General features: G+C 43.3%; 1 protein-coding gene and 1 long non-coding RNA gene across 2 annotated transcripts in view; one reads left to right on the top strand and one right to left on the bottom strand.

Moving 5' to 3' along the window:
• Positions 1–17,417, top strand: part of ACSF2 (acyl-CoA synthetase family member 2) — a 64,400-nt gene extending 46,983 nt beyond the window's left edge. The window contains exons 11-16 of the mRNA XM_054978253.1: positions 14,631–14,738; positions 14,899–15,050; positions 16,287–16,428; positions 16,619–16,729; positions 17,037–17,105; positions 17,196–17,417. Of these exons, the coding sequence (XP_054834228.1) occupies positions 14,631–14,738; positions 14,899–15,050; positions 16,287–16,428; positions 16,619–16,729; positions 17,037–17,105; positions 17,196–17,246 (633 nt within the window). The 3' untranslated portion in view covers positions 17,247–17,417. The remainder of the gene's footprint in view (positions 1–14,630; positions 14,739–14,898; positions 15,051–16,286; positions 16,429–16,618; positions 16,730–17,036; positions 17,106–17,195) is intronic.
• Positions 17,418–19,780: 2,363 nt separating this feature from the next.
• LOC129329244 (uncharacterized) lies at positions 19,781–22,926 on the bottom strand. The gene is made up of 3 exons (XR_008596935.1): positions 22,844–22,926; positions 21,763–21,856; positions 19,781–20,245 (listed from the first exon to the last, which is right to left on the bottom strand). It is a non-coding gene; the product is annotated as an uncharacterized LOC129329244 (long non-coding RNA).
• Positions 22,927–23,070: the final 144 nt, after the last annotated feature.

The raw sequence follows: 23,070 nt of genomic DNA, 5'->3' as shown, positions 1-23,070 counted from the left end.
TTCCTTGGGTTCTCTGCCTTTGCAGTCTTTCCAGCCATCCTTGTGAACTGCAGTCCAGCACTGAAGTCTTTGTTCTTCTGCCACCCAACAGTCTCTTTTGGCTCTGATGCACTAGTTTATCTTTGTAGCCGTTGTACAGTCACTCATGTGGGCATGCTTGGGCCACAGCATGCCACATTCACTTGTGCAAATCTCAGACCAACAGGGAAGCATTGCCGCTTTCCATGGACATGGAACACTTCACACTTCCAGTAGGAGCCAGAATAAGGACAATATTATCTATTCCTGCTCACTTCTGGGGATGCAGAAGTAGGAAATCTGGAGAGTTATCTCCACAGATAGATAAATGGCAAAATCTTCCTTGGATTTTCCCTGAAAGAGATATAGAAGGTTGGTTTATTCTGCCCAGAGGATGGCATGTAAAGTCATAGTTCTAAAAGCTTGTGAAATTGTTCATTTCCCTAATTTATGCTCATAGTCAGTGACTTAGTTAGGGAGAGAGTCATACACTAACTTCTTGTGATATTTTAAAGAATGTTTCTAATAGGGTATAACCAAATGGCTTACCAGAATTCTGACCCCTGCCCTGTCATATTTCTTATTACTGAACTGTCATAGACTTGCCTTCACAGTTCAGATGCCCTTGGTCCCCTTGACAATTAGAACTCATTTAGGGCCAAGCTACAAGTGACGAATGACACAAGTTGGACACTTGTCAGCTTCCCTCAAGTTTTGATGGGAAATGTAGGCGTTCTGGTCTTGCAGCTTGGCTCTATGACTGCTGTCCAGTGGACGTTTCAACTGTCACTTGTCCAACGTTCCGCCTAGACACACAGCCCCAGTTGCATTTCAGTCTTTGCCCAAACCTCAGCAGCCTCCATGCTGTATCAAATTGGAAGAGCAGCTGGGGCGGAGGTGGAAATAGCCATACTGTTGTTTCCCTATTAAAAGGCTAACAAATAAAATTTGGGGGGCTTTGCAGGTTTTAACCCTTTATAAATCCTGTAAAACAGGATGGGCAAAAGCTAGAATTTTAAATGATCACAGAATATCTCAGAGGTATATGTGAGAGAATTGTGTCTCTTGTTATTATAATTCAGAGCGTAGGTGATATCCAATGAGCGCTTGTGACAGTCATATTATCCCAGAATACATGGCAATCATAACAGCAAGGCAGATATGGTAAGAGTATCTAGTTCAGAGAAAATGAAACATCCTCTCAACAGAAATGCATCTTCAGGGAAAAATAACTGCTCATTACAATGGGGTGGTAACTGTGCCCTTAGTGCATTAAAAACTGATTATCTGGAAAGAGAGTCTGGTCTTCAGAAGTCCAGTAGCACCACAAAGACTAATAACATTAACCTCAGTATGAGATTTTTTAAGTCAGAGCTCACTTTTTCAGATTAATAGTAGAAGAAAATAATTTTATAGATTTACAAGGAAAATGACAGCGGGTTGGGGGGGATTTACCTCTGAAAGCTTTGTGACAGGATCCACACCAACCTACCCTCTACCCCACCTTCTCCACCCTCACTCCTCTGTAAGTTTTCTTATAAATGTGCTCAAAATGATTTCCTTCTAATATATATCTAAAGAAGTGGGCTTTGTCTGTGGAAAGCTCATATTGATATAAATGTTCTTAGTCTTTAAGGTGCCACTGGCGTTCTGTTTTATTTTGCTATGATAGACTAACACGCTACCCCTCTGAAGCATTTAAACCTGTTGTAATAGAAGCCAACAGTTCTCCTGGGCCAGGGGATAACAGAGAGTGGGACCACAAGTGACGCCTGACACAGGTTGGACACTTGCCAGCTTCCCTCAAGTTTTGATGGGAAATGTAGGCAGCTTGGCGGAATGTTGGACAAGTGACAGTTGAAAAGTCCATTGGACAGCAGTCAGAGAGTCAAGCTGCAAGACCAGGATGCCTACATTTCCCATCAAAACTTGAGGGAAGCTGACTAGTGTCCAACCTGTGTCAGGCGTCACTTGTGGTCCCGCTCAGAGTTGCAAAAAGTTTCTGTCAGTTTAAGACAGTGGGAGTTTCCCTTGAAGATTAAAACAGGGGTTAATTTGTTTTTTACATTTTACATTTTAACCCCACCCTTTCCCCAGGGAGTTTAGGGCAGCATACAGGCCTGCCCATCCCTAGTCCAGTGTGTACCACTACACCATACTGGCTTAATCAATATCCTCTTACTTCCATTCAGAACATTCCTATAGGCTGAGACCAGAGACTTTTAGCACCACTGTAACTGAAGGGAAGCTCTTGGTTCTGAGAATATTTTAGGCTCCCCTGGCTACCTCAGGAATAGGCCACTGGGGTCATCTGGTCCTTGCTGAGTGGTGGCGTTATGCCTTGAGGGAGGACCTCTGGAATCTCTGCTGTTTGTCTTTAAACATCTTGATGGCACCTGGGCTGGGTTTAGTATTTGCCCATTACATTTCACAGTTCTTTATTGAGGATGAATAAGAACTGGGCAAAGAACAAGCGGTGATCCTCACAACTCCACAGTTTGCCTAGTTTGTGCCAGTGTCTCCTGGGTGGTATGTGGTGAGTCCGTGACAGTGCCTCTAGTGTCAGCGCTCTTTCTACTGCGGGGCAACAAATACCACAATTACTGGGCCTCTATTCAGACCTTCGTCTTGGAGGCCTGTTGAGGCTAGCACCGCTAGGACATCTCAGAAGAGGCCAGGATTATCCTGCAATCCCCTCTTTCTTAATTGATTAACAGTTCTGCAAACATTCACTCCTGTGCAAAGCGTGTGAATCAAGTGGTTAATAATTTATGAAGGCTGGACTCCCCTCTGCCTCTCCACAGAGGTTCTTGTGGGCTAAGCAAATAAACACGCCGTTTTCAAAACAGCATAAATATAGATGTTAGGGTGTTTCAGTGGCGTCACTGCTCAGGACTGTTTTGGTCCTACTAGTCTTGGATGTATTTGGTTCTTATTACCACACTCCTTACGTTTTTATTTTCATTAAAGTTAACTTGCACACCATCTGTCCAGTCCTGAGGGGATAGAATGAGGTGCTGTCTGAAACTCGTTAAATTCCGGGTCTCATCAATTCTGGATCTGGTGTAAATCAAGATTGATAGCTGAAACCTGTAGACTGGAATCAGAAACAGTGGCTTATGTACAATTCACCTCCATTTGGGGTGAATTGGTTGAATATATAGAACCTTGCAGAGGGACTGGATCAATAGCAACAGCTCTCCTTCATCCCTGTTCCTCAGGTCTACCTGACAATTGAAGGGTGCCAATAAATAGAAAGCTAGAATAACGGGTCTTTCCGCTTTTTATGACCCTTTGACCCTGCTATTTACAACTTTTTTTCATAATCGTGTGCATGTGTTCATGTGAGGACCTAATACATACATCTGAAGAAGTGAGCTCTATACAAACTGGTTCGAGAATAAAAAATGAGTTAGTTTTATAGATACCATAAAGCTCCTGTTTATTTTTGCTGCAGCAGGCTAGTACTCCTCTGGAATTCAAACCCTCTGGTCTACCTTGCATTGCTGCAAAGGCATAGAACAGAGAGTCTGCTGCAGCGGGGGGGGGGAGTAGTGAAACCCCGACCTTGGTTTCATCGGTGGACCACTGCTGTTCTTCACCTCCTACCCCATGAAAATGTTTTACTGGGGCTGAGGAAAATGGGCTGCACTGTTATTTATTGTGGTTTTAATGTTACAATTTTAAAGTAAAAGATCTTGTTCTGAGCATACATCCAAGCTGAAAGCACACAAACATGTAAGATATCCGTGCTCTAGTGTCACAATTCTTCCTGGTGAGATATCCTGCAGGTCAGATAGGTCTTGGGTAGGCGAAAAAGGCCACTGAGCAAACGAAACATTTTCTTGTTTCGGATATTATAATTAAGATAATTCTAACCTTGAATGCATTTCTTCCCAAGGGTATATCAGATATATGGGTCCATCTTTTCAAATGTTTGTCACTCAAGCTTGTCAGGTGCCATATATTCTGGGAAATGCGTCATTTTGCATCATTCTGACAGGATGTTTATGTTAACCTTTTGATCTTTTATTCCATAAACAATTAGTGTTAAGGTGTATAAAGCTCTCCAATGTAATTGGTCTTTACACATTTCAGCCTTGAAAGAGGTGATGATGTGTGTCATGGGCTTATTCTATAAACAATAAACCCGTATTTCTTTATAAGATCATTGCTTTGGTGTCTTAATTCTGTGTGAGGTTATTGGCTGAAGGGGTGGGGTTTGAATTGACACACAGAGTACTCTAAAATAAATCCCCCTTCACCGCTCTGAGCCCATTTGCAGGGAGAATGGGCTACAGATGTAATCAATCAATCAATATCCTTGAGAAGCCATAGGCAACTGGACCACAGATCTCTTTGTCAGATGCATCTGGCAAGGAGAGCTGTGGCTATCAGAGGCTCATACTGCATTGGAATTGAACGGTCTAGCTGTTTGGCTGCTACAAACTAACAGGGCAAACTCCTTTGAAGCCAACTGATCCACACACCAAAAGGAGATGTTTACATATACTAGCAAAGGAATGTTTTGGTTGCTCCCTCCCCCTCCCCCCCAATTGCCTCTTCTCTCTCCTCTTCTATATTTGACCAGTCTCTGTATCAGGCATCTGACGAAGAGAACTTGATTCTCAAAAGCTTATGCTACAATAAAATTGGTTAGTCTTAAAGGTGCTACTGGACTCTTTTTGATTTTGGATCATCTATGTGGCTCTTTCGTCTTTACTGTAGTTTGGCTAAAAGGAATGCAGCAAGTGAAGCTTTACCTGGCATAGAGATGTGAGAGTAAAAGCTTCATCAGATAGATTACTTTCTTGTGCACCCTGTTAAAGACACAGGAGCCCCATCCAAAACGAAGAGTTCCATAGAACTGTACAATTCATCTCCCTCCAGACATGCTAGGATAGACAACAGCTGCAATAGCTTTCAGACCAGCAATAGTGTCAGGGCAAGTGAACGCCATGGAGAAATGGCACTAGTTCCCCTGGTTTATTTTACTGCAGAACACCAGCAGCTCAGGCCATTCCAGTTGTTCTCTCCACTGGGTTTGAATCACTGTGCCCATTTGGCAAGTGACTCTCTCCTCTCCGCCCTCCACATGATGGTCTGTATTACTCCCACTTTCAGACAAACGGCATTTTTGAAGGCAATGATAAAATAGCAAGTCAGTGCCACATACCTCTTTGTTATGGCTGCCAGGCGGCACTTCTGAAATTTAAGTAGCGCTGGAGAAATGCTTATGAGCCACAAGAATGCTAATCGTCCAGGAAGGAAAATTTAGCTCCAAACCTCAAGTCAGGAAAAAAAATAACGAGAGGTTGGTTTTCAGCACTGCAAAAAAAAAAAAAAAAATCTGCCCCAGATCTTTGGTGGTCTGGCCAGGTGCTTGGCAAATGTTGTGACATGAAGACATAGCATTGGCTTCTGTTCCTGCAAAGGTCCATAAAATACTGTATTTCAGAGACAAATCCACTAACTTTATGACAATATAACATACAGACTTGGTTTAGACAAAAAATTATGTGCATAATTCTATTTTTTCATGTACATTCAACTCAGATTTTTTTAGAACTAATCCTGTTGAACTGTAGTGATTAGAGTGTTGAACTAGGATCTGAGAGCCAAGCTACAAGTGACAAATGACACAGGTTGGACACTTGTCAGTTTCCTTCAAGTTTTGATGGGAAATGTAGGCATCCTGGTCTTGCAGCTTGGCTCTCCGACTGCTGTCCAATGGACTTTTCAACTGTCACTTGTCCAACATTCCGCCAAGCTGCCTATATTTCCCATCAAAACTTGAGGGAAGCTGACAAGTGACCAACCTGTGTCATTCGTCACTTGTAGTTTGGTCCCGAGAGACTCAGTTTTGAATCCATGCTCTGCCATGGAAGCTGGCTGGGTGACCATGGGTCAGTCACTTTCACTCTACTTCACAGGATAAAATGGAGAAGGAGATATAGAGGTATGCCACTTTGAGCTCATTGAAAGACAGGCAGGGTAAAAAGATACCAAATAAATATTCCCTAGATTAATCTTGAGGTTGCTTTGCTTGATCTCAAAATCATGAATACGTCATGAATACGTCAGAATACGTCAGTGCTGAAGTGGCAGTGCAAACACAATCTAGCACAGGGATACAACATTTCAGACAATTGGTTTCAGACCCTTTTCCTGTCATGATAAGGTTGTAGATGTGGATCAACAGAAGCAATTCATGAGGAACTTTGTGTCCAAAACTGTTTATACCATGAAAGCTCATGCCTGCGTGAGATTAACATGCTCAGAAAATTACTTCAGAATATTGATGTTCTGCTTCTTTGTAGTAAACAATTAGAATTGTGTGTGTGTGGGGGGGGGGGTAATTTAATGTTAATTTTCTGGTGTCACCCATTTGTGTCCACTAGTACATAGCCAGGTTATACCCCAGACTACTATCAATGATTACAGTGGAATAAAAGAAAACATGGCAAAATTCCTGTCATTAATATAGACCAGGCACACGAAGTGACAAGTAAACAATGATATTGCTACTTTATTCATATCATATTTTTATTCAGCAAAGGGTTTTTAATGGGTTCTCCTTCATCTTGAGCAACTACAGTCTATCAGATATTCAGGGTGGTGTAGTGGTTAAGAGCACGGGACTCTAATCTGGAGAGCCAGGTTTGATTCCCCACTCATTCACTTGAAGCCACCTGGGTGACCTTGGGTCAGTCACAGCTTTGAGGAGTTCTCACAGCCCCCACCCACCTCACTGGGTGTTTGCTGTTGTGGGGGTAATAATAACATACTTTGTAAACCGCTCTGAGTGGGCATTAAGTTGTCCTGAAGGGCGGTATATAAATCAAATGTTATTATCAGGGCTTTTTTTCAGCCGGAACGCGGTGGAATGGAGGGCAATCTATACTTCTCTCTGTCTGGAGATCGGGGGGCAGGGCCACCAGCCATGTGACCATTTTCACCAAGGGCAATTTAAACTTTAAAAAACTCCCCCCTTGTTCCAGCTGACCCAAAGTGACATCATTGTGTGGTCCTGGGAGCGTACATGCACTTTGCACGTGCACATGTGGTACCAGGGGCACCACCTCCTGCCAGGAGTTGCCCCCTGTGCTGGAAACCCACTGAGTTCCACCACCTCTTTTCCCAGAAAAAAAGCCCTGGTTATTATTATTAGGAAGGGGTTTCATTCATATTTGAGCTTTGGCAACCTTTCCTTTTAAGAACCTAAGCTCTCCCGGGTCTACAAAATCTTTCCCACAAATATCATCATCACTCCATTCAAATTTAGAGTGAAGGGGAAACCCGTGGAGACTTGTACACAACAAGTTTATTAAACGGACTCATCTAGAAGCTAGTTTGTTCCATGCACGCAAGGACAAACGTATTGGACAAAATCAGGGGCAAATTGCCAAGGGAGGGTCTGGAAAGAACTTCAGTGGTGATTTCAAGTCTAGACAAAACACCCGGTATTATTAGAAGAATAATTAAATCCATCCCGTAGGGCAAAGGGGGATACGGATTGGTAACTGGCTTCTGCATACTAAATACTTCCTTTGGTTTATTATTTTATTCCCTACTATTTGTTACATTGTCTTTGAAGTTCAGAAATAACTCTTGTTTCTGGCCAATTTTGTTCTTTCCTCACAGTCCAGTATTACTCTATTTTCTCCTTGGTATTCTGAATGGAATTTAAATGTGGGCTTTAATATAAATGTTATTTGTGTCGTGATGGCATGATACAGGCCTAGTAATAAAAGACTAGCTTCTGTTTTATAGCCAGTAGGGGGAGCGCAAAGCTTTATACAAAGGTTTTCAGAAAGCGTCTTGGGGATTTTTTTCTGTACGGAAGATCGTCTTTTGAAAGACTGGAAGGGTTCTAGCTCAGTTACCAGGCAGTTACACAGCTTTACACAGTTATAATAATGGTTCCAGATGACATTAATAACAGTCCGCAGTTCTCCTTCTTTCCCCAATACACTCTGATTTTTTAGATGATTAGCATCTTTATTAGGTTATGGGAAAAAAGGTAAGTAAAGCAAGCACCGAGTCATACCGACTCATGGGGGGATGTCGCATCACAACGTTTTCTTGGCAGACTTTTTTTACGGGGTGGTTTGCCATTGCCTTCCCCAGTCATCTACACTTTACCCCCAGGAAACTGAGTACTCATTTTACCGACCTCGGAAGGATGGAAGGCTGAGAGCCAAGCTAAAAGTGACGCCTGACACAGGTTGGACACTTGTCGGCTTCCCTCAAGTTTTGATGGGAAATGTAGGCATCCTGGTTTTACAGCTTGGCTCTCCATTACAGCTGCAAGACCAGGACGCCTACATTTCCCATCAAAACTTGAGGGAAGCTGACAAGAGTCCAACCTGTGTCAGGCGTCACTTGTAGCTTGGCTCTGAGTCAATGTTGAGCCGGCTACCTGAACCCGGCTTCCAACAGGATCGAACTCAGGTTGTGAGCAGAGCTTGGGCTGCTGTACTGCAGCTTACCACTCTGCGCCATGGGGATCTTACTAGGTTATGAAATGGAAGCATAGTTTCTGAGTTGTAGATGGTTTTTGCGCTACTGTTGTGTCATATCCTTGGAATGATGTGTGCTTTGTTGCAGCTCGGAGTTGGGATGTGCTACTTGGGGGCATACCATGAAACTACTCCCTTAAGTTTGAGTTAATCATTGAGATATCCTACCATGTTACCTGTTTACCTCCAAGCAGTGCAGCATTCTCCAGAGGCCCCTGTTCTTATATTATGAAACAACCCCAAACAGTGCCACAATTGCCGTGACCACAATTGGATTTTTTCCTCCCTTGGCACTGCAGCACCATTAAGAATTAGCACCATTTCTTGGCATGTGATTTCTCAGGGAGAATTTTAAATTTGAGAAAAAAAGAGCTTGGAGTTTCTAGTTTACATTAGCTGGAGCAAGGCTCATGATTATGGTGGCTCGGGTTGCACTGCTTGCACCCTGGAAACTAGATGCAAGATTTGCAGATTTAGTGCTTAAACGAAGCAGGGAGTGAGAGGAGTAATGATAGAGGGGAGTTTAGATTGCCCTCCGCACTGTTAGCGTGGAGGACAATCCCAACTCCCCTCTGTCTGGAGATCAGGGGGCGGGGCCACCGGCCATGTGACCATTTTCGCCTAGGGCGATTCAAACTTTAAAAAACTACCCCCTTGTTCTAGCTGACCCAAAGTGATGTCATTGTGTGGTCCTGAGTTCCACCACTGAGTTCCACCACCTCTTTTCCCAGAAAAAAAAGCCCTGAGTATCATATAATAACAATGCAATCAACTCCTGGTTTTAAAAAAAGAAGGTAAGCCTCTGCTGATTTCAGTGAACAGTGAGAGGGGTAGATTCATGATCAGAACAGAACCATCCCTATGTGGGCAGGAAAATCCAGATAGTGAAAGTTCAGTGTACAATATTCACCAACATGTGAATTCGCTGTTGTAATTCTGCACGCCACTAATGCTGGAAAGGCACTGACTGATTTTTATAGAATAGCCCCAATGTAGAGTGAACTGAATTTAACTGATTAACAAATTTCCTTGAAGTCAGTATAATGGAGTCCTCATTACCTGCAGGGGATGTGCATTCATTCCTTTTTGTCTCACTACAGTCTCTGATCAAACTGTGCAGTGAGCCCCAGCCAGTGATATTGTTGCATCTTCTGCTAAAAATACATGTGTATCATGACTGACAGCTTAGCAGTACAGGATGGAGTAATGCTAAAGATTTGCAAGAGAGAGAGAGAGAGATCAATTTCTCATTTTAAAAACTTACAATATTTGGGTAACTGTGAAATGATAACGGAATTATAGCTGGTCATACTCATAAATTATTTTGGCAGATATTTCCATTGGTTTTTGTGCGATAACACATTTCTAGAAGGAACAATCCCTCACCACAACTGAGATGAAATTTTCAGGAATTGTTCTCCTTTCAAAAGGGACTGTCTGTCCAAAATTTCAGACTAGTAAGAGAAAATTCAGTAAGAAATTAATATTCTCAGAGTAGGCACAGAGACATGTGAAGTAACCCCCCCCTTCAAAATCTCAGGAAAGGGGCAATATATATATATATATATATATATATATATATTAATAAAATGGAGCTTGTGGGTGAGAGGTGCTAAACCCTTCCCCTCCCCCCCACAGCTTCCCTGTCAGCATTCAGTTAATGACAGTTTAGCTTAGCTAACTTGCAATGTCGAAGAGAAAAACATATTTAAGACAAAAAAAAGCACAGCAAGATAAAGTGATGGAAAAGAATACAGTTAGGTCCTGTCTCACATCCAGGGGTCATTTCGTAGAAAAAGAGCTGGAGGAACTCATTAGCATAACTCATGAGCATAACTCATGAGCATATGCCACGTCCCTTGCCATCGCTGGAAGTGTGTCATTAGCATAACTGATTTGCATATGCCACACCCCCTGGCATCACTTATCCTGGCTGTTTTGGACCCAATCGTGGCCATTCAGGGCCGAAATTGGGCCCAAAATGGCAAAAGGGGCTGAAAATGGCCAAAAAGGGGCCCAAAATGGTCAGGATTGGGCCGCTGCTGAGTGGGAGAGTGATCCACCACCCATCAGAGGCCCGATCCGGGCCGTTTTGGCCCCAGTCCAGGCTGAAATGGGCCCAAAATGGCTGAGAGTCAGGTGGGCAGGGCCACCTGACATGTGACCTCTTTGGGGAACTGCCGGAACTGCATTCCTGCGCATTACCCCTCGAAATGAGCCCTGCTCACATCTATTCCAGTTTTATTTAAAAATTGAGGGAGGGGACCCTGCTTTACATGTAGACTGGCAGACTAATGCATCTCAGGTCTCCCCACAGCTACCTTTCAGTACAGTAAAGATGTACAAGAAATCTCAGATCCTGAATCACCAGTTCTTGTATAGATCGTCACGGGTGATTTCTCTCATGTCTTGTGTGTGTGTGTTTGATCTTTACTGTCATTGTGGGGAACAATTCCATCACTCTATCTGTAGGCAAGCTGCATATTGCAGACCACAACCACTGCCCTGTCTTGCTTCCAGCATATATAAGCCAAACACTTTTACTCCTGTCTAGCAAATGCAGTCCCAGGCAATTGAATAGCTCATGCAAAGAGGATATCTGCTTAACTTATCATTAACAAATCATTAGCTCAACCAGCTGAAATACACAGTGCTACATGTTAACAATTTAGTTTCCTTATTGCCACAAAAAGTAACTTGAAAGTACATCTGCTTTTTCCTTGGGCCTGTGACCCAGTGGTAAAGCATCATTTCATAGGGTGATACGTAAATATATCCCACGTTTTCAACATCATCCTCATGTAACAATTGCCCCTGATATAGCCAGAGGAATTTTCTACCAGCATGCTCAGAGCCAAGCTACAAGTGATGAATGACACTTGCCTGGCAAGTAAACAGACTCATGGGTATTCCTCCCTGTTCACTTGCCATTCACTTGCTCAAGTGAATGGCAAGTGAACAGGGAGGAATACACGTGAGGCTGTTCACTTGCCAGGCAAGTGTCATTCATCACTTGTAGCTTGGCCCTCAAGTGACAGAGCTGGGAATAGAATCTAGGCATCCTTTTGACAAGCTCTGCCCAAAGAATCGAGGTGCCTCCAAATTGCCACTTTCTGAGACTCCAGACATGTTTATTTCATTCTATTTTGAAAACATTCATTGGCCAATGTTTAAACAATATTAGCAAAGAGAAATTTCCTAGCAGTGTTTAGAATCAAAACAGTATTGCTAAGATACTTCTTATTCCCAGTTTAGCCAGGGGCTCAGAATTCTCCAAGAAAGGAGAGCTTGTCACCAAAAATAAAAGGCAAAACTGCAATATTTAAAATGATTCTTGGTAATTCCTCTGAATAAGGGGATCCATTTGCTAAACTGTTGTGAGTTAAAATTATTTTCAACCAAATATATGATTATCTTCTCTGTGGCCTCCTTCAAGCTGAAGGCGACCCATAGATTTCTGCAAACAAACTAGCACACAAATGACATGAAAGCATAATTTTAGTCATCAGTGTGATGTATTCACCTGTAGGCAAGGTCTCTGCAATGTTTTTCGTACATATTGCCAAGGGAGTTCATTCATTTGGTCAAGGAAAGCTTTTGCAAGCCAGTTAAACTACCCTTCAGTATTTCTTTAGGCCTATATGAAATCTACCCTGACCTGGATAACCCAGGCAAGTCCAATCTTGTCAGATCTTGGAAGCTAAGCAGGGTTGGCCTTGATCAGCAATTGGATAGGAGACCTCCAGTGAAGTTGAGGGTTGCAGAGGCAGGCAATGGCAAACCACCTGTGTTAGTCTCTTACCATGAAAACCCCACCAGGGGTTGCCATAAGTCTGCTATGACTGGATGGCAATCTCCACCAGCACCATGTGCAATCTAGAATAATGTCTTCCCTGCAACCCTCGGCAAATTGTAGGATTCCCATAGATCACCTTGTTAACCTCTAATTCTGATGCAACAATTCTATAGATTGGCTTGTTTTATTTGTATTTCTATGGATTTGTGCTTACTGTGGGAAATTCACTGTGCTCTACTTTGAATTTCACAGAGTCCTATAGAGGAACTGAGGGCTAGTTTTATTGATGGACATGGCAAATGGCAAAAGGACCAGAATGTAATACAGTGATTCACAGCATACTTGTATTGCTCGCTTTATAGGAAGTGGAAAACAGTGCCATACATTCTATCTCAACCTTTTTTCCTCTGTCAGGGGTGGGTAGCTACTGGCATGCATATTGAACAGTGGCACACTAGTATTGCTCAGCAAGCAGAGCTTTTTCTTCAGCCAGGCAGCCAAGATGAGTCTCTGAAGTGCTAGCCATCAGCGTGTGCGATGGCAATAGATGTGGCTTATGCCTGTAAAACATCAACCCCCTCCCCCGCCATGCCTTTGCCCAAGAGATGGTGGGGAATCTGCATGCGTGTGTACTAGTTACCACCGCTCAGGCTGTGTACTTTCTATACCTGCAGCTTGAGGTGCTGATAGGGGCCATGTGCATGTGTTTTTGTGTATACCGCTTAACACACACCCTCCTTCCTGACCAGCTATCCGTCTGTAGTCCAGTCAGGAGTTTTGGTCAATTGCATGAATGAGCTGTCAAGTGCCCTGACTGAGATTTTGACCACAGGCTGAGACTTTTAAAATGAAAAGATCTTTATTTACTAAAAATACAATATCAATTGACTAGAGTGCAAGGGGACTGGAAAACTATAGCAAAACATTATATGGCATTACCGAACTAAGACACGAAATAAACTCATGAGGTTAACGAACAGTGCAACTAACTCTGATTTCAGTGGGCTTAGTTCTGGTGTAATCCTGTTTAGGATTTCACTGTAAGTTATAACGTTACTGATGTTGCCTCGCAGCACCAGACCTTTTCTTCCCTGGAGTGAGTGCAGGCTTACAGGAACTTTGAAAATAGAGGCTAGACAAGACGGACTTCATTCCGTTGCTCCCCTTCCACCCCCTGGTCCTTGGCTTGCATGCTTCTGACAGCATGTCCAGACCTTTTAATCCTACCTGCCCCATCTGGGAGGGTTTTGCTTTAACATATTGGGAGTGAATCCCATGTGTACTGCTCTGCACCATTTTCTCCAGTCAAGCCAAGACACATGTTCCGAAACCTTTATGGCCCAGCTCAGGATATCCAAATAGCCATCTGACTTGCCTCTCCCTGGTAGGTGAGCAAATGGTCATCTCCATCCTGCCTATTTGTCTCCATAAAAGAAACTAATCTCCTCTTGGCTTTCAATCTGAGGGATTTTATGGTACCTGTTCTCATGAAAGAATATATTCTCTGAGATCAGGTCCTTCCTGCATGTTAATCAAGGTATCCTACATTTCTCTATCATAACAATGCCCACCATTGTCTCCTCGACCTGCTCAGCTTCCAGCAAAGTCTCAGAGCCAAGCTACAAGTGACGCCTGACACAGGTTGGACACTTGTCAGCTTCCCTCAAGTTTTGATGGGAAATGTAGGCATCTTGGTCTTGCAGCTGTATTGGAGAGCTAAGCTGTAAAACCGGGATGCCTACATTTCCCATCAAAACTTGAGGGAAACTGACAAGTGTCCAACCTGTGTCAGGCGCCACTTGTAGCTTGGCTCTCAGCTGAACCCCCTGAGGCACTGGCTGTCCTGTTCTCCATTCCCCCTCTTCTTTCCCCATGCGCCTGGGCCAAAAATGTTGCCTACTCCTGTCTTATGTTTTCTCTACATAATGAAAGTACTAAGGCTAAAACCAATTAAGCTACCATTACCATTCAGAACCACTACCAGGTGTCAGTTATGCAGTGTAAAACTGGGCATGCATAATTTCTACATGCTTCTTGGGCTTGGCAGAATGAAAAGGGGGAAAGGTTACACTCAGTGGTGGAGTATATTCCTGTGCCACACTTCATGGATCATTCACAAGCTCCAGACCTGTGCCCCTTTCCTGCATCATCCCAGGCAGAACCTTTTCTGGTGGCAATAGATCAAAGTCTTTTGTAATTCCCAAATGTGATGTGACTGTTTGTTTCGACATGTTAGGAAATGTATTGATTTACTTTCTCTCACGAGTTTTCCTTGCTTTTCTGCTTGCTTGCAGGTTGGTTATGGAACTACAGAGAACAGCCCTGTCACTTTTATGGGGTTCCCCCATGACAATGTTATGCAGAAAACAGAAAGCGTGGGATGCGTTTTGCCCCACACAGAGGTGACTAATACCCTTGTCTGTTCTTCTGCCTTTTGTTGCCACACCTTTGCATCTCCAATCAACCCTTCTCCAATTTCCTTCCTGTCACTCTGTCTCATTTTGTCACCAGATTTGTGACTTGGCTCCGTATTTTAAAGCATGGGTTTCTTCTACATCACAGGCAAAAATTGAAGATTCTGTAACAGGGGAAATCCTCCCACTCAACACCCCAGGAGAACTTCAGATTCGAGGATACTGTGTCATGTTGGGATACTGGGCAGACCCCAGCAAAACTAATGAAGTGATAACTGATGAGAAATGGTACAAGACCGGGTAAGTTGCGAAATTGGTTCACTGGATTAGTCTTTGGAAGTCAGTGTGATCTGGTGGATGAAGCAGGATGAGGAAGTGTTGAAGTGCATCAGATCTGCATGTGCTTTCAGTGTCCTTGAGGAAGTCAGTATCATTTCATTTCAGTACCCTATTTCAGAATCACAGAGCTGGAAGGGGCCATACAGACCTTCTAGTCCAACCCCCTGCCTGGTGCAGGATCAGCCTAAAGCATCTCTGACAAATCTTCATCCAGCCTCTTCTTGAAAACTGCCAGTGAAGGGGAGCTCACCACCTCCCTAGGCAGCTGATTCCACTTTTGAACTACTCTGACCGTGAAAAAGTTCTTCCTAATATCCAGCCGGTACCTTTCTGCATATAATTTAAGCCCATTGCTTCACGTCCTACCCTCTGCTGCCAACTGGAACAGCTCCTTGCCCTCCTCCAAATGACAGCCTTTCAAATATTTAAAGAGAGCAATCATGTCCCCCCTCAACCTCCTCTTCTCCAAACTAAACATTCCCAAGGCCCTCAGCCTTTCCTCGTAGGGCTCAGTCTCCAGACCCCTGATCATTCTTGTCGCTCTCCTCTGCACCCTCTTGATTTTGTCCACATCCTTTTTGAAGTGGGGCCTCCAGAACTGCACACAGTACTCCAGGTGTGGCCTGACCAGGGCAGTACAGAGAGGGACTATGAAAAAAAAGAGGTGGGGGGAATAACACCCACTATATAAAGTTTTTACCTAGCTGAACCTGAAGAAAAATGGATTGTTGAACTGCTTCTTCAGATGAGAAACAGTAGATCGGTGGTGCTCTTCCATCCATGTGACTTCTGTATATCAGAACCACAGGGTGGAGGCTAGATCTTTTGCATTTAATCACCATCCTCTGAAGTGAGATAGTGATTAATTGGGGATAGCCTGTCCCAAACCCACTAATATGGTCAACGTATTTTCATGTGCCGCAGTCTTATGGGAAAGTACTACTGGGAAGCAGCTCCCACGCACATCCTGGTATACGTAACGGGGGACTTTATCCCTTTGCATGTGTAATATTACCATGTGATGACTTTACACAGGGCAGAATCTAGTGTTTTGTAATATGGTCATCATAGAGGCCCACTCGTAATCTCCCAATTGTACCAGCAGAGAGGACTGCAGTTGAAAATACTGAGCATCTGTGTAGAGAAAGTCTGGGGACCTAGCTGTGTCAGAGTAGGATGACTGTGGTGTCATTCCAGGGATATTGCTGTTCTCGATGAGTACGGCTACTGCAAGATTGTGGGTCGTTGCAAAGACATGATTATCCGAGGAGGGGAGAACATATACCCAGCAGAGATTGAACAATTTCTACACACCCACCCTAAGATTCATGAGGTGCAGGTAAAGTATGGTTTGGGGGAGGGCAACTACAGTAATGTAGTAACTTAAAAGTTACTCAAGTGACTAGGTCTACGATAGACAACACATGCTCTTGTGCCATTCATGGGGGGCGGAAACCCTCGAGTGCCAAGACAATAAGCATCATCCGTAGTGCTGCCCAAAACCTCTTTGTTCCTTCTCTCTCACTTAGGTAGTAGGTGTGAAAGATGAGCGAATGGGAGAAGAGATCTGTGCCTCCATCAGGCTGAAACCTGGAAAGGAGCCCACAGCAGAAGAAATCAAAGCATTTTGCAAAGGGAAGGTAAGAGCTTCCAGATATAGGTATGCGTTCGTGATGCCTTTTCCAGAAACGGAATGGTTAGATTTCAGATGTTGCCTGTTGGTGATGGTCTATAGCAGTCAGTGTGTTTCAGCTGAGCATTTGTCTCTCGATTAGATTCCATTGCATACTCTTGACTTGAGTATGCTCTGAGCCCTTTTGAACAATACAGGAACTACAAGCACTTGTGCAGGAGATTTTGCTCTCTCTAGCTATTGGCTTTTCTGGATTGAACTATTTATTAAACACAAAGACCAGATCCAATATACATTGGCTTTTTCTGTTTCAGATTTCTCATTTCAAGATCCCTCGGTACATTGTGTTTGTGAAGGATTTTCCACTCACTGTCTCAGGCAAGGTGAGTGACAGCCCGATTCCTTTTGTTTTTATACATACATGTGCATGCAAAATTAATTCTGTTCTGCTCCCATTTCTGTTCCCATCTTAGATTCAGAAATACAAACTGAGAGAGCGCATGGAGAAGCATCTTCAGCTTTGAGCAGTGGAGACATCCCAAACAAACACCAGATGAACAAGTCTGTTGCCAGCTTTTTTTTTTTACGTTTGAGCAATGCACTGTTAGAAAGCTGCCATTACCAGCCTTCTTCAAGATGCACTAATCTAACTGTAACCAAGCAACATCTACTGAAAATACTACTTTTTTAAAGAGCTTCTTTAGTTGAGTGTTTGTTTATGTAATTAAATATATGACAAAATTTGCTCACAAATCGCAAACAGAAGATATCTCTAGGGATGGTACCCGGATACATCGAGCTGGATCCGGACTAAATTTTCCATTAGTGGAAGAAAATTTTTTTTGCCTTCTTGCCTTTCCTGCTATAGCTCACTGATCTCCATGAAATGCTGCTGCCGGAGAGGGGATGCTAAGAAAGGGCATGGGGGGGAGGGATCAGCATCAGGAAGGAGGAATAACTTAATATTGCTAAGTTAGTGTGGATCTAGCCCATCGTACTATCCTTCCAGTAACGAAACAGTAAAGAGTCCAGTAGCACCTTTAAGCCTAACTAACTTTATTGTAGCATAAGCTTTCCAGAACCGCAGCTTTCTTCGTCATTTGCACGGAGGGTATGAAGAAACTGGCCAGAGATATATAGGTGGTGAGGGGAGCAGGGAGAGGGTGCAGGGAGTGAGGGTCATGTAAATGTAAATCAGTTGCAAATATCATCGTAATCCAGGCTGGGTGTGACCCTCTTCCATTGCTGAATCTGAATGGAATGCCTGAAGGCAGTTACTTCTGGTAATGAGATAACCATACAGAGTCTCTATTCAATCCAAGTCTGACTGAGTCAAATTTACATATGAATTCCAGTTCAGCAGCTTCTTGAACTTCGTACAAAACTCAGCAGCTTCCCGTTATTCATAACCTCCATGTACCTGATGAAGAAAGCTGTGATTCTCGAAAGTTTATGCTACAGTATAGTTGGTTAGTCTTAAAGGTGCTACTGGACTCTTTACTATTTTGCAACTACAGGCTAACATGGCTAACTCCTCTGGATCTTCCAGTAATAGTAGCCATAAAATAATTGTTGTTGTTCCTGATATTACAGGAAAAAATTCTATATTATAGAAAGGGCTGTCCTCTGAATGAAACCTTCACATGTTGCACTACATTTTGGGCAATGTTATGATCTGTTATGGTGTAAGGGCCCTTAAGATATACAAAAGGGATAGTGATGCCTGAATGCAAATTAACAAATGCATTCCTAAAATCCCTTTGTGTAACCAGTCAGAGGTATTTTGCTATGAATTGTCAGCCATTCAAAAGCAAATTATGCTTTAGAGCTTACAGAAAGATCGTTTATGTTGAGAAAATGTGTACACCAGGAGCCCCAACCTTTTTGATCCTGTGAGCATCTTTGGAATTCTGACTCATGGTGGTGTGTGGAGGGGCCATGGCTCATCGGTAGAGTATCTGTTTGCTTGACATACAAAAGAGGTTGCCGGTTCAGTTGCCAGCATCTCTAGTGGAAAGGATACGGCAGTAGGTGATGTAAAAGGCCTTTGCCTGAGACCCTGGAGAGCTGCTGCCAGTCTGAGTGGACAGCCTCATGTGTACAGGGTGCAACCACAACATGGCTGCCACAGGAGGCAGAGTGGTCATTTTAATCATGCACTGGTAAACAGGAGTGAGAGAGAATGAAACCCTGTGGTGGCAGCGGCTGCTGAAACATTATTTTAATCTGCACAGCCAATTGGATCTCCACTGGCCAATCAGAAGCTTTGCTGGGCCGAAGCCCCACCCAATTTCTAAAATTTCTTGCTGGGTACCATGGCACCCATGGACACCACATTAGGGACTCCTGATGTCCCTAATGTTTAGAAAACAAATGAACTATCTGCACTCACAGCTTATATCCCTTTTTAGGTGCGCTGTTGCTTCTTTTGTTGTTCTTAGTGAGGCAGTAGAAGATCACTGTCATAGGGATCTTCCTCTCCTATTAGACTAACAAAATGGCTCACAAAAGCTCATGCCCTACCACAAAATTTGTTAATCTTATAGGTGCTACTGGACTCTTGCTCTTTTCTACTGCTACAGACAGTACCAAGAATGTACCAAGAATGCTTGGACAATGTGCAAGGCAGAGGAGTCATCTTTCACATTTATGTGAGAAAGGGGCTGGTACTTCCTGCTTTATTCCTTGTTTAAATGTAACATCTGGCCCTACATTCTTTCTTCTGTTTAGTTCAGTGGCTAAACGGAGTTAAGATAATAATATGTGACCAAAGGGGGAAAGGAAAGCAGATGTGTGAGGTTATATTGCAATGGAGAAACTCAGGGCTCCCTCCCTGCCCATGGAAGAAATAGCTGAATCAGGAGAACGGAGGACATTAGAAAAGGGCTTGGGAATTCAACTATTTCATCGCTTCCGCAAAAAAATCATATGGGCACCAGCTCCTAGTTATGAGGGAAACGGACAATTTCAGTTCCCAGTTTGTGTATGGGTATTTTTGTCATGAAACTGAGCCTCTGTCCATACTAGATTTCACAATTGTTTATTTCCAGCTTGAAATAGTTACATGTACTTTACAGAAACACCAAATTTCCAATCCTAGACAAGAGCTCAATGCCTGTAAGGATGGTGTTTTTTACGGGAGCATTTGGCACCTCCCAACCATGCCACACTGAACCAGAGATGAGGGACAAATCATCCGTTCTCTGGCTGCAGTGCACCACTCCAACTGTTTGTTTTTGCTAGGCGACATGACTGTTTGCCCTGCTACTATAACCTTCCCTGATGTCTTGCGTCCGTTACTTCTTGCCTTTCTATTGAAATCCCATGCATGTGGCTTTAATCGCTTTGATGTCTTCGTATGCTGCCATCTCTAGAGAAACAGCCAGGCAGGATCTGAAACAGGAAGAGAATCAGGACACGTGTTGCTACCTTCCTGTCACCAGTTTCAGATGTTACAGCAGTGGGGTGGCCTCTACCCATGGAAGCAGAACCGTTGAGATGGCTCTGATTCCTTTCTTTGAATCTGAAAGAAAAACAAGAGAGAGAATCTCATCAGATCAGGACAGGATTTCACTTAGCAATGCATATGAATGGGTAATTGTAAAGCATATCATAGTCATCTGATATCTATAAAAGCCCAGTATATTTTGGTCATGCTCAACTTGATACAAACATGATGGATGGGCAAAGCCATTCAGATAATAAAAAAAGTTGGGGCCTGGTCCTCCAAGCCTGCCCCTCACTTCTGTCACAGTGATTTTAACATTTCAGGTGGTTAGCCATGTTGGTCTGCACTAGAACAGCAAGATTTGAGTCCAGTGGTATCTTAAAGACCAACAACATTTTCAGGTTATAAGCTTTTCAGAGTCAAAGCTCCATATATCAGATACCACCTTTAGTTACAGTATCTTTGACAATACCGCAGCTGACCTCACTACCAAGCTCTGCCAGTTTGTCCTCATCTTCAGTTACTTCAGATTTGGTGAAAACTTATTCCATATTTGATGGAAGGGAGTTTATACCCTGAAAAATTTCTTGGTCTTGAAGGTACTACTGGACAGTGACATCGGCAGTATATTGGATAAAGGATTCCACATAGAAAATTTGGTGAGAAGGGAAGAAGCTTTCCCTCAGTCTTTCACCCAGACAGCACTCAGTCCATCTTTATTTCCACAACCAGCCAAGTAATCTAGGCCTTCTAGGATGAGCAGAGAAGGGAGGGATGAGGAGAATATCTGAAGCCTAGTTGGGTATGGCGATTCCCTGTTCATACTCTACCAGAGATGGAACCTCTAAGTTAAAAGCATGGGTGAAAAGAAATGTCCTACCTGGTGCCTGCAGGAAAGAAAAGCAGACACCAAGCGAGTCTCAAGAGGGAGAGTATTCCAAAGGCAAGGTACCACCACTGAAAAAAAGCCCCGTCTTTGGCTGCTACCTGCCTCACTGCTAAAGGTAGAGAGGACAAGGCTTCAGAAGAGGATCTTAGTCAGCAGGCTGGACAGTACAGGAAGAGGCAGTCCTTCAAGTACCCTGTTCCCAAGCTGTTTAGGGCCTTAAAGGTAAGAGCCTGCACTTTGAATTGCACCCAGAAACATGGGAAACTAGTGCAGTTCTACATTGCCAGAACAGGCCGACCTGTATAGGAGATGGATCCTTCGGTCAGTCACCGCTCTTCCAGAGCTCTCTCAGCCCCACCCACCTCACAGGGTGATTGTTGTGGGGATAATAATAACCTACTTTGTAAACCTCTCTGAGAGGGTGTTAAGTTGTCCTGAAGGGCGGTATATAAATCGAATGTTGTCGTCGTCGTCATAACTGATGTAACTCAGCTGAGCATCCAGCCATTATCATTCCCAAAACAAGTAAAAATCGTGTGTCCTTTGCACATTACAATATTTAAATATGCAATAGATTTTCAGCCCAAATGTGAAAGGCAACATACACTTTTTAAAATTGTCCTTCCATTATGTAAGAGTTATGAAGCACTCCCATAAGAAACCTACACTTGTAAGTTGAATTACCTGTACATATAATACATACGTTTGCTGTTATGGGAGAGTCCGCACTGCTGTATTCCATCAGAGAAAATATTGCTCCTTTCCTCAGAAGGGAGGCCAGGAACAGATTTGTTGCCCTGTAAGATATCCCGTTTAGAGTCAATATATTAGAATGAAATTTGTGCTTTGTAACATACATGGTTTTTCCAGCCCATCCATCACAATCTACATAAATTTAAGTGGCTATGGAATGGCAGTCCTGTCCAAAGAAGCTTTAACGCCCACGTGAGAAGGTCGTGTAGCTCATGGTGTATGCCCAGGATTTCCATCTACAGACATTTGTGCAAATGGTGAAAAAGTAAATCTCAGGGCTTTTCAATTCTCATATCCCCATACTGAAGCAGAGTATGAAACGTGTAGTTTAAATTAACCTGCTCTTGAGGCTGGTTTATGCATCACACCCGTCATACTCAGTTCATCATACCCATCTTTTACTCCTAGTCAATGATGTTGTCTCATGTGGAGAGGTTTCAAAGATACTTCCATTCTCAGATTTTGCAGTGTTCACCTATACTACACACTAGCATGCAATCCTATTGCAGTTACAGAATATACAGTGTACCTGGAAATTGACCTCATCTATATTTAAGGTGTTCGTACCTTTTTTTTAAAAAAAAGCACTAGTCTATGTTGGGCCAAGGTAGGTCAGTTTTGTATACATCAAAATACTTCTACCCATGGTGGGAAGCAGGATTTACCAAGCAAGATCTCTGGCAATCTTTTCTTGAGATAGCCAGATCACCCTAGAGCACGTGCAGTATAACTGGAATCTTAATATCAAAGGCAATCAAACAGTAAACAGGCACAAGAACCTTTCCAGCTCATCAAGGCCCAGCATTCACTGCCATCTTGTCATAGAAAGATACTGCATGTGACATGTTGTGGCCACACACTGGGTCATGTTGGCAGTATGAAAGTACCAGTATTTTCCAAGAATCTCTCCCTTAACCCTTTCCTTAAGTAATTTCACCCTCTCCTCACTGTAGGTGAACAAGAAAAGTACTCTTATAACAGCAAATTCATATCCCTTCTCCCACAGCCCCGTTGATTACGTCTTTCCTTACCTGTAGAGAAAAGACGAACATTGTCTGCATTACAAAGATTCTGGAAAGCTAGATGCTGCCGCTCAACTTCTTTTTTGTTATTCTCATTTTCCGTCCAGCTGCCGTTATTTTATAATGCTTGCCTGGAAGGGGGAAATTCCCAGGAAGCTCGAGTGGTTTTAGTGGGTGAACAGTTTGATCAATCATGCCATGACTACTGAAATGACATCAGGGCCCATCCGCTAGAA

Source organism: Eublepharis macularius, chromosome 4, assembly GCF_028583425.1.
Source record: "Eublepharis macularius isolate TG4126 chromosome 4, MPM_Emac_v1.0, whole genome shotgun sequence".
Lineage (NCBI taxonomy): Eukaryota > Metazoa > Chordata > Lepidosauria > Squamata > Eublepharidae > Eublepharis > Eublepharis macularius.
Note: the sequence above shows the minus strand (reverse complement) of the source record. Positions and strands in the feature narration are given on the sequence as shown.